The 12,061-nt window shown below is 39.4% G+C and overlaps 1 protein-coding gene across 2 annotated transcripts in view; it reads right to left on the bottom strand.

Annotated features, from left to right (window-relative positions):
- The window catches only part of PDGFD (platelet derived growth factor D), a 274,384-nt gene that overhangs the window by 91,664 nt on the left and 170,659 nt on the right, over nt 1–12,061 (bottom strand). For both annotated transcript variants that reach the window (XM_040257846.1, XM_040257847.1), the window contains exon 3: nt 8,574–8,754. In XM_040257846.1, the coding sequence (XP_040113780.1) occupies nt 8,574–8,754 (181 nt within the window). The remainder of the gene's footprint in view (nt 1–8,573; nt 8,755–12,061) is intronic.

Below are 12,061 nucleotides of genomic sequence, written 5' to 3'. Positions count from 1 at the left end.
TTCATGCAATGCATGGTTTAATAGAAGCAGATTATAATATGCCACATGCTGCATTAAACACTTCACATACATTGGTCTGTATATGTACTCCTCACAATAACCCAGAGTTATATGCTCTTATTTATTATTATTTTATAATATATTTTTATCATCATCAGGAGTGTGTCTACCAAACTGTAAGTTCTACAATGACAGGAACCTTGTTGTGTTTTGTTCACTACCCAGTATTGATCAAAGTGCATGAAAAATAATAGGTGCCCAATAAAAAGTCCTTAAATAATGCATCGAAATGAATACACAACTAGCAAAAATGCCCTGAATTCCACAGGGGAAAATACTGTCAGGATTTCATTCTACCTCACTTTCTTGTTGTCTTCTGCTTCCTTAATCCTGTTTTTACCTACCCCCTCCTCTTTTGCTTCATCTGCAAGAGCCCATTTCCCTTTATTCTCCTCAATCACTATCATTTGCTTCTAGACCGAGGCATCAGTTCAGTTCAGTCGCTCAGTCTTGTCCAACTCTGCGACCCCATGAATCGCAGCATGCCAGGCCTCCCTGTCCATCACCATCTCCCGGAGTTCACTCAGACTCACGTCCATCGAGTAGGTGATGCCATCTAGCCATCTCATCCTCTATCGTCCCCTTCTCCTCCTGCTCCCAATCCCTCCCAGCATCAGTCTTTTCCAATGAGTCAACTCTTTGCATGAGGTGGCCAAAGTACTGGAGTTTCAGCCTTAGCATCATTCCTTCCAAAGAACACCCAGGGCTGATCTCCTTTAGAATGGACTGGTTGGATCTCCTTGCAGTCCAAGGGACTCTCAAGAGTCTTCTCCAACACCACAGTTCAAAAGCATCAATTCTTCGGCACTCAGCTTTCTTCACAGGCCAACTCTCACATCCATTCATGACCACTGGAAAAACCATAGCCTTGACTAAATGGACCTTTGTTGGCAAAGTAATGTCTCTGCTTTTGAATATACTATCTAGGTTGGTCATAACTTTCCTTCCAAGGAGTAAGTGTCTTTTAATTTCATGGCTGCAGTCACCACCTGCAGTGATTTTGGAGCCCCAAAAAGATAAAGTCTGACACTGTTTCTACTGTTTCCCCATCTATTTCCCATGAAGTGATGGGACCAGATGCCATGATCTTCATTTTCTGAATGTTGAGCTTTAAGCCAACATACTCCTTGTTAAATTATCCTTTGCCCCAGGACTATATTGAATTTTGCTTTTTACTCTCTTAAAAACTCAATCAAATTTCTCATTATGTATTCAGGTTTTCTGAACGCAAGTTGATTAAAATAACTGATTTACTTAACCTTCCCAATGAGACTCCTAGTTTATCAAAAAATGTTCTCTGTAATTGGTGAAATTTTAGAACATCTGTAAAACTTTAAATAAGAATACTTATCTACATTTGCCTAAGAAATGTTGCAACAAGACTCTGGCCTTAGGAATGATTGCTTCAACCAGTATCCTTTGATACCCCTGGGCTTGCCAACTTGGCATCCTACTGCTCCGACTCTCACTTGGGGCCATGGGGGTATGCGTGTACTATCCTCCTGTCTGACACAGACCATGACCCTGGGTTTTCTTTCTGCTCCACTCTTTGTCATCTTGTTGATAATTTCTTAGTATCTGCCCTGAGCTAACTCTCTGATTTTAGCTACCTCACCTGGTCTAAGTACTAAAAGATTTGAGAAACATACAATATAGGATGGGCTCAGATGAGGATAAGAAAACCTTCTGACACTTGGCTGAGAGAGGAATCAGCTACTGTTTTACTTCCCTCTCTTATATTTGCCTCCTTACAGTGGCTGGATTCCCAAAATGCCAAGAGATTCACTGCTATCAAAGAAAAGAGTCTTCTTTCTGTTTCAAGGTTTAGCATTTGCTGTCTTTTTTTCTTAAAGCATTTCTCCTGTACTTCCACATGGTGTTGGTGCTGCTGGCTCCTCTTTTGGTATCAACTCAAATTTTACACACACAGATCACCTTTGACTCTCTAAGTGGAGTGGGTCTTTTTCCAGTCATCCTCTGTTAGAATATTCTCTTTTATCCTCTTTCTAGTTACTATTGAACCTCAAAAAATTTATGTTTGTATATATGTACTTACTTTCTTGTTTATGTAAATGTTTATTGTTTGTTTCCACCAGACCACCTTACCTGCCTGCTGAGAAACCTGTATGCAGGTCAAGAAGCAACAGTTAGAACCGGACATGGAACAATGGACTGGTTCAAAATTGGGAAAGGAGTACAACAAGGCTATATATTGTCACCCTGCTTATTTAACTTATATGCAGAGTACATCATGTGGAATGCCAGGTTGGATGAAGCACAAGCTGGAATCAAGACTGCAGGGAGAAACAGCGATGACCTCAGATATGCAGATGACACCACCTTTATAGCAGAATGCTAAGAGGAAGTAAAGAGTCTCTTGATGAAGGTGAAAGAGGAAAATGAAAAAGTTGCTTAAAACTCAACATTAAAAAAAAAAAAAAACTAAAATCATGGCAGACAGATGGGGAAACAATGGAAACAGTGACAGATTTTATTTTCTTGGGCTCCAAAATCATTGCAGATGGTGACTGCAGCCAAGAAATTAAAATGTTTGCTCCTTGTAAGAAAAGCTATGACAAACCTAGACAGCATATTAAAAAGCAGAGATATTGCCAACGAAGTATAGTCAAAGCTATGGTTTTTCTGGTAGTCATGGATGGATGTGAGAGCTGGACCATAAAGAAGTCTGAGTGATGAAAAATTGCTGTTTTTGAACTGTGGTGTTGGAGAAGACTCTGGAGAATCCCTTGGACTGCAAGGAGATCAAGCCAGTCCATCCTAAAGGAAATAAACCCTGAATATTCATTGGAAGGACAGATGCTGAAGCTGAAACTCCAATACTTTGGCCACCTGCTGCATAGAGCTAACTCATCAGAATAGACCCTGATGCTGGGAAAGATTGAAGGCAGGAGGAGAAGGGGACGATAGAGGATGAGATGGTTGGATGGCATCACCGACTCAATGGACATGAGTTTGAGTAAGCTCCAGGAGTTGGCAATGGTCAGGGAGCCCTGGCGTGCTGCAGGCCATGGGGTCGCAAAGAGTTAGACACGACTGAGCGACTGAACAACTACGTGAGATCCTGAGGACAGAGATCTGCCTGTCTTTCTCACAGCCGTATCTCCAGGACCCTGGACTGAGCTTGGTCTAGCATACAGTAGGCATTTAATAAATAATACTGCATCTCTCATATTCAGTAGGATATACTGAAATGAAGTTGAGGGAAACAGGATCTGCCATGTGACGACCATCCTCATCTTGACAATCCTTAGCTCTATATATAGTCTTGGCTGACGTGGTCAGAACAACCAGGGATGTTCAAAAACCTTCAACAATTTTGATCTGACAATGGAATTAAACATGGAATTTCTACATTTTGTAGAGAAAGTGAATAAGGTCCTTTAGTTTCTAGCTTTGAGAATTTAGTTTATGGGAATAATAATGAATTGCCCATCATTATTTTGTTTTTGTTTCACCAACTGGCAAGTTTTAGGTGAGCAAAATTAGAATCTGTGAAAGCTGTTACAAATCAGAATCTTTGTTATTAACTCATTGGCCTTACGCTTCTTTTTTCTTTGCAACCTCATCTTCTTCTTTTCCATCCCCTTCCCTTTCTGCATCTATTTAAAATAATTATTTATAATGCAAAACCATGATTCATGTGGAGTTTAAACCTCAATGGAAATTTTAACTGTGCTACTTGAAGTTGATTCAAACTACAGAGGTACACAGTTAAGTAACAGATAAAATTGTTTTTTTAATCTTAGAAAATGTTTATAATGTATTATTAAATTCAATTTAAAAAGTAAACTAGAGTTTGTTAATAAAACAAAAATGTTTGGGCTAGCTTTCAAGGAATTTAATTTTTACTTTAATATTTAATATTTTAATGTTGTAAATCATCTATATTTCAATACAAGTTTTAAAAATAATTTTTTGAATTAAAATATACTTTTCATTAAACACGGGCTTCCCTAGTGGCTCAGACAGTAAAAGCGTCTACCTGCAATGCGGGAGACCTGGGTTTGATCCCTGAGTCAGGAAGATCCCCTGGAGAAGGAAATGGCAATCCATTCCAGTATTCTTGCCTGGGAAATTCCATGGATGGAGGAGCCTGGGGGGGCTACAGTCCATGGAGGCGCAGAGAGTCAGACATGACTGAGCGACTTCAATTTCACTTTGACTAAACACATATATACAAATAAAAGGCTTTTTAATGTTTGTCACAATATGAAATAAAATGCTTTTACTTTGGAGGTCAGAAGTGAATTATGGTCAGAAGTATGTGTATATGTGCATACATACACACACACAATGACAACTGGGCTGTTTGTATAGGTCTGCCAAGTTCACTTATCACCTGATGATACATTAATAATTAAACCAGTGATAATGATAACAATAAGAGCAGTAGATATTTGTGTAATTTTACCAAGTTCCAGGCAGGGTGCTTTACAAACGTTACTTAACCCAATAACTAGATAATTGCATATCAGGCAGCATGATCACAGTATTACAGATGACAAAACTGAGCCTTTAGTCAGTAAGAAGCAGAGCTGAAATTCACACACATGCTTGCAGACTTCTTTGCACACCACACACTTGGAGTCTAATAATTGACACCTTTCCAATAATCTACTTAATGGTCTTCAGAAAGAGTCCTAACAATCCAATCAATCCATTCATTCCCCAGTAAACTAAATTTGCGATGGCAGAGCCTAATTTATTTAGACAAACACAGTTTGCTAACAATTTGATAACATTATCCATTCTGCTTCATTATGCTGTCTGATGGTGTCTGTTGTTTTTACTGTGTTGTGTGGTCTGTAGTGTCCGACTCTCTGTGACCCCATGGACTATAGCCCACCGGGCTCCTCTGTCCCTGGAATTTGCCAGGCAAGAATCCTGGAGTGGGTTGCCATGTCCTCCTCCAGGGGGTCTTCCCAACCCCGAGACTGAACACGTGTCTTGCACCTCCTGCATTGACAGGCAGACCCTTTACTACTATGCCACCTGGGAAGCGCTGATGGTTATCTATCCTCCTCAACGGAGTGAAATTAGGAAAGAAAACTCAGTAGGAGAGAAAAAATTGAAATATGAAATTGAATCATTTTCCCAGTAGGAGTCAATTCCACAAAGATCATAACGAGCCATGTATAAGGCACTGTGTAGAATACACACAGAACACTTGTCCTACTTTCAAAGAGTTCATTGCTATTGATCATATCTGGAGGAGACACACACACACACACACTTAGTGATGGCAATGATAGGATCATTATCACCATTATTTATTGAGCACTTCCACCATATCCTAGGTGCTATTATAAGTATTTGCTCTTAATTTAAAATTTCACACCAACTCCAATTATTATCCCCATTTTATGGATATAAAACCAAAAGGTAAGAGACTCATTCTATATCACACATTAATAATTGGGGAAACATTCTTTGAATCAAAATTTGCTTTATAGCACTGTGGTCCCCTATGGCTGTGCTGCCTTGCCCTAGGAAAGACTGTGATAGGTGTTGGAAAAAAGAAAGGTGAATGATTGAATTAGCACATCAGACAAAATTGTAGCAATTATAAGAATAATGGCTAACCAAAACTAAGTGTTCATCATGTTATCCCATTAGTCAGTCTCCCATACTTTGCTGGAGTGAAAAATAAGACTAAAAATGTACACCAGACTTATTCTAAAAATGTTATAAGCATGAGAATCATGTAGACATGATTCTAGGGCAGTGGCCTCTTATGGTCCTGGGCACCTGTAACTTACAGCCTCAAGGGAGGCCCTTATACAACAGGAGAGTCTTGAGGTAGGAAAAAGAGAGGTGTTTGATGACAGGCTGAGAAGTGGAAAGGTGGAGATGAGAAGGAAGGTGGTTTTGACTTAACCAAATAGCTATGTTCCATTTTCTAAGAGCACGGTGATTGCTCAGGAACTATTATCAGTCCAAATTTCCCCAGCACCTGCCATGCCTTAAAGAAGCAATTGCAAAACAGCTGCCTCCAAATTCGAGAGGCTTTCTAGGTCTGTACAACATTTTAAAATTCATTATTTAAATACACCTAAAGGAGGCTTGTCATTTTTTCTAGCTTCATGAGATATAATTGACATACAGCACTGTATAATGTGGGAAGCATAATGATATGACTTATATACATCAGGGCTCACTATTTTTAATCCTACTGTCCCCCTCTAATTTTATACAGGGCTCACTAAGACTTTTAAGTCTGGTCTCTGTAGCATTTGATTTCATAAACTCTGCTTTAAAGTTTCTCCAAGAAAAATTTAAGCATCAATAAAATGACATTTCCAAAGCATTGGTCAAGCATAAATGATCCCTGTTGAACAAGGTTCAAATAGAAGAGTTTATCAAAAAGTCACACAGATCTAGAGTTTATATACACCTGAAGGTTATGCTTACTCTACCTCTTGGAATTCAGCCACCAAAGCACTTTGGCCCTAATTGATCATATTTAGTGCCAGAAGCCTATTAGGAGCGAAAAGAGAGCCTGGAGCTATTTGCAATGAATGCAGACCAAGAGGCTGGTATAACAAAAAAATGTATGACAGCCATCATTTCTAAAAAACACAACTGAATGTACTGGTGGAGGTGAATAAGTAAGTAAGTGGAGTCATGCCAAAGAGTTTATATCCAAACTACAGTCTGTCCAATACTCCACTTAGCAGCTAGGAAATGAGTGACAAGCCTGCACTTTAAGCCAAAACACCTCAAACGAAAATACTCCCTTTTCCTTAAATCCACATCTGCACTGCCTCTTTCAACGAGAAGGAGTTATTTTTGCCTTAAAGGCATGATATTAGAGTTAGCGTGTTTCTAACTGACTTATGGATCATTTAACTTAGTCATAACCAAAGTTTCACAAAAAGCATAAACATGAGCACTAACAGGCCTTGATACGTTGAGGGAATAAAACAGGTCCTTAACAAAGCCATTCTGCCACATCACCATTCCAACATGCTGAGACCGCTTTGTCCATGAAAAATTGAGAACAGATGCATCACTGAACACATTAAAAGCAAAGAAATGCAGAAACCAAAGATTCATACTTCCATTTTAATGCTGAGTAGCACTGCATGAGTATGCAATAATGTATATCATGCTTGATGGATTATTCCCAAATTAAAGTAAAACCAAGATCACCACATGCTATTTTTTCATTTATAGTATTCTGATGTAGAATTCACTTAGTATTTAATAACATCATAATGCAAAAAAAGAGAGAAGAAACCACTTTAGATTTGAAAAAATCAAGATTTTTTCCTACTCTAAATTTAACTCATAAGAGGAAAAACCGCACAAACGGACTCCATTTGTAGTACTGTGTTCTGTTTTGGCAACCACATTTTGCAAAGGGGTAGCAATAAACTGAATGAGAGTTAGTGATGCTGCCAGGTGAGCAAGAAGCAATATGCTATGGATCACTCAAGGATTCAGAGATATTTAATCTATCCTAAAGGTAACACATAGGCAAAATGATCCCAGTTTCTCCCTGCGCTTCATCTGCAACACCCAGGCTTCTGTGTCATTACTCATCATTAGTTGTTACTGCTTTTTAACTGTCATTTCCACCAGACTATCAACTTCAGGAGGTTCAAGGACCCTGTCTTCTTGCTTGCCTTTTACCTACTACGCCTATCAGAGTGTCTGATAATAAGCAGGAACTTTACGTGTGCGCATGTGCTCAATGGCTTTGCAATCCCATGGACTGTAGCCCACCAGGCTCCTCTGTCCATGGAATTTTTCAGGCAAGCATATTGGCGTGGGTTGGCATTTCCTCCTCCAAGGAACTTTATATTGTTTTACTAATGAAGGACTGAGTAAAGGAGATCCATGACCATGTATGACCCAACAACTAGACTTAACTACAAGGTAGATTTTACCTCAATATGAGGTTGAACATCTTCTAACAGAAGCGTTTAAAGCTTAAAATGGCTGCCGAGATGCTTAAGCAGACGTAAGAGGAAAAATAAACATGGGTAGAGTGGGCAAAAATCAATCAATCTTTGGGTCCTGAAGTATATTCCAATCTTTAAGATGTTTGCTAACTCTGAGGTTCTATGATTATAACCTAGGTCATTCACAAATTTGGGTCATAATTTAAACTAAAATCATTGGAACTCTTCTGTGATTGGAATTACATAGACAATTTCTCAAATATCACATACCTTCTCTTTGGCTATAAATTTATTTTGCTGAATCAAAGGGAAAATGGTATATGCTTTACTGTAAACGATTTTACTTTTTCTATTCACTGTGCTTTCTTTCAAAATGCTTGGGACCCAAGCATTGATTTAACAGATCTAAAATGGCATTCCTCACTAAAGAAAGTTTTAACATTTTGGCTACAAGGACAAACCATACCACAGACAATTAACGCAGTTCATTCAATTTCACACCACTGAATTTAATGACAGAAAATGATCTCTAAACTTCATTTAACCAGTGTCTGCTTTTAATCATAGAGTGGTTAAGCTACTTACCACAAAAGAATAATAAATCTTGAATCCAGGTTTAGCCACAAAGTAGTCATCAGACTTGAACGTTATTTTAATCTGGTTTGTTCTTGATGTTATCCTTGGAGGAACTTCCTTGTGTCCACACCATCGTCCTCTAATAACAGTACTGGTTTCAGATATGTCTTCAACTGCTACAAAATCATACCTGGTACCAATTTAACATAAATACATTTTGATTAAAATGGACTTTGAAACTCATACTTTCACTGAGAAATTAAAACTAACATATGCAATTTCTCATGACCTATTATCTGAAATGAAGTTTAGAAGAAAAACCAGTTCTTGGATTAGATTTCTCAAATTCAAACCTCAATGATCTATTCTGAGGAAAAACTTTTATACGCTTTCAGCCTAGCCTCCTTGAGTGAGTGAAAGTTGCTCAGATGTGTCCGACTCTTTGTGACCCATGGACTGTAGCCAACTAGGCTCCTCTGTCCATGGGATTCTCCAGGCCAGACTACTAGAGTGGGTTGCCATGCCCTCCTCCAGGGGATCTTCTCAACCCAGGGATCAAAACCCAGGTCTTCTTCATTGCAGGGAGATTCTTTTTTATTTTTTATTATTTTAATTGGAGGCTAATTACTTTACAATATTGTAGTGGTTTTTGCCATACACTGACATGAATCAGCCATGTGTGTACATACGTTCCCCATCCTGAACCCCCCTCCCACCTGCCTCCCCACCCCATCCCTCAGGGTCATCCCAGTGCACCAGCCCTGAGCACCCTGTCTCATGCATCGAACCTGGACTGGCGATCTGTTTCACATATGATAATATACATCTTTCAATGCTATTCTTTCAAATCATCCCACCTTTGCCTTTCCCTACAGAGTCCAAAAGACTATTCTTTATATCTGTGTCTCTGTTATCTCACATATAGGATCATCATTGCCATCTTCCTAAATTCCATGTATATGCTTTAGTATACTGTATTGGCGTTTTTCTTTCTTACTTACTTCACTCTGTATAATAGGCTCCAGTCATCCATCTCATTAGAACTGATCCAAATGCATTCTTTTTAATAGCTGAGAAATATTCCATTGTGTATATGTACCACAGCTTTCTTATCCATTTGTCTCCTGATGGACATCTAGGTTGCTTCCATATCCTAGCTGTTGTAAACAGTGTGCGGGGAGATTTTTTTTTACCATCTGAGCCAACAGGGAAGCCCAGGAATACTGGAATGGATAGCCTATCCCTTCTCTAGGGGGATCTTCCCAACCTAGGGATTGATCAGGGGTCTTCTGCATTGCAGGCGGATTCTTTACCAGTTGAGCTAACAGGGAAGCCTCATAACGCTTCCTAAATTGTCAAAAATCAAAATAGGAAACTTTCTGAGCCTCTAGATTAGAAAGGTTTTCCTGGAGAAGCCAATAAATAGAATCTCTTGTCATATTTTAGGAGATGTAGCTCCAGCTGAGTGCGTGCGTGCATGCTAAGTTGCTTCAGTCATGCCCCCTCTTTGCGACCCTATGGACTGTAGCCCTCCAGGCACCTCTGTCCATGGGATTCTCCAGGCAAGAATACTGGAGTGGGTTGCCATGCCCTCCTCCAGGGGATCTTCCCTACTCAGGTATTGAACAAGCATCTCCTACATTACAGGCAGATACTTTACCGCTGAGCCACTGAGGAAGCCTGTAGCTTCAATTATATACCCACATGTTTACTATATCAAATTTTAAAACAAATTCCCACTTGGAATTCATTTACCACATCCAGCATTTCCATAGGAAAGGAAATGGTCTCTACCTACACAGCATTAAAAAATCAGCAATTTCATTGTAGAAAATAAATGGTAAAATTAGAAAATAAACAACTATTTTCTCTTTGTGGAATCTATCTTTTGGAAGGATTGTATCATAAACAATGACATTTATCATCATCAAAAGCACATGCCTTTAGCAGTGATGTGCCCTAGCCAGCACTGAACATATCTGGTCTGTGTGTGAATGAGGGTAAGACCATGGGTTCATCATTGACACTGGTCAGAGAAACAGAGAATGGCAGGATTGAAAAAGACAGGAGAGGCATTTTAGATATTCCTTGGAGCCATTAGATGCTCAAAGTCCCTGCACAATATTCCACTCTTTTGTTGCAGGGTAAAACACGTTCAGAGACAGAATCACTTCTTCTGAGATACCCCACATCTTCAAACATTCTACTTGAGAGCTGAACTGTGTGCCTTTCAGTTCTGGTCATCAGCACGCCACCCTTCAGTCACCTCTTCCCCATATGACTTTAGATGCTAAAGTCACAGTGCACACGATGAACACTCAGGGCACACACTCAGGGTGAACAGTGGCAGAAGTCTCATATCTACTTTATATTTTCCTGTCATGATTACCAAAAGGAGTCAGCATGAGAACCATCACATCTGAATATGAAGAAAACCCAATACAGTTTAACTAGTCTTCATACACCTCAGAGCTCTTATTGGATGGGGCAGGGTGATCTAAGAAGCAGGTAAGCATAATAAAATGGTGACTCAGTTTCATTGAAAATAGTCTGTGGGGCCTTTATCTCCTTTGCCTCAGTTTCCTAATGAACAAAATAAGAAGGTTTATGTAATTTTACCAGCTGAATATCTCTTGAGCGCTATGCAGATTAACTACTTGGTATATGGTGGTTGGAAAGTGAAAAGTACTAAGATAGAATCATCATTAGAGCAATAAATATTACAATGTAGACATCAAGGAAGTTTTGCAACAGATGGGAAGAAACAACTTCATTACATTTTATATACAATGTATGTGAATTATATTCACTACACTAAGCAAAAGTATACTTGAAACTTTAATAACACAAGAGGTCACTTTTGTTTTTTAGATAACCTATTAGTACAATTTTCATTCTCAAATCTCCGTTTTGGTTTTCAGGGAGGGTCCTGAACTCTTCCCCTTCTTCCTTTCTCCTCTACCTCTTACTTTGCTACCTTCCTCTACAAATTTTTAGGAGCATCTTGATTTGATGAATGGTCTGGGGATCCTTTAGTCAATCCTAAAGGAAATCAACCCTGAATACTCATTGGAAGGACTGATGCTGAAACTGAAGCTCCAATACTTTGGCCACCTATGTGAAGAGCTGACTCATTGGCAAAGACCCTGATGCTGGGAAAGATTGAAGGCAGGAGGAGACGGGGGCGACAGAGAATGAGATGGTTAGATAGCATCACCGACTCAATGGACATGAGTTTGAGCAAACCCCGGGAGGTGGTTAGGGACAGGGAGACCTGGTGTGCTACAGTCCATGGGGTTGCAAAGAGTTGGACACCACTTAGGGAAATGCCATCCTTAATTTCCTCTCCTATTTTTAAGGTCAGGACGCCCAAAGGGTTTAGTCACTACCAGATCAAAACCCTGCATGGGAGTGGAGACCAGTATCTCTTCAATGACATCATCTTTAATAATCTTTTAACACTGGCCTTGGTGTTTGTTTACACGATCTCTCTCTCT

This window comes from Oryx dammah, unplaced genomic scaffold, assembly GCF_014754425.2.
Source record: "Oryx dammah isolate SB20612 unplaced genomic scaffold, SCBI_Odam_1.1 HiC_scaffold_17, whole genome shotgun sequence".
NCBI classification, from domain to species: Eukaryota; Metazoa; Chordata; class Mammalia; order Artiodactyla; family Bovidae; genus Oryx; species Oryx dammah.
The sequence above is the reverse complement of the archived record's forward strand: the minus strand, read 5'-3'. Positions and strand labels throughout refer to the sequence as shown.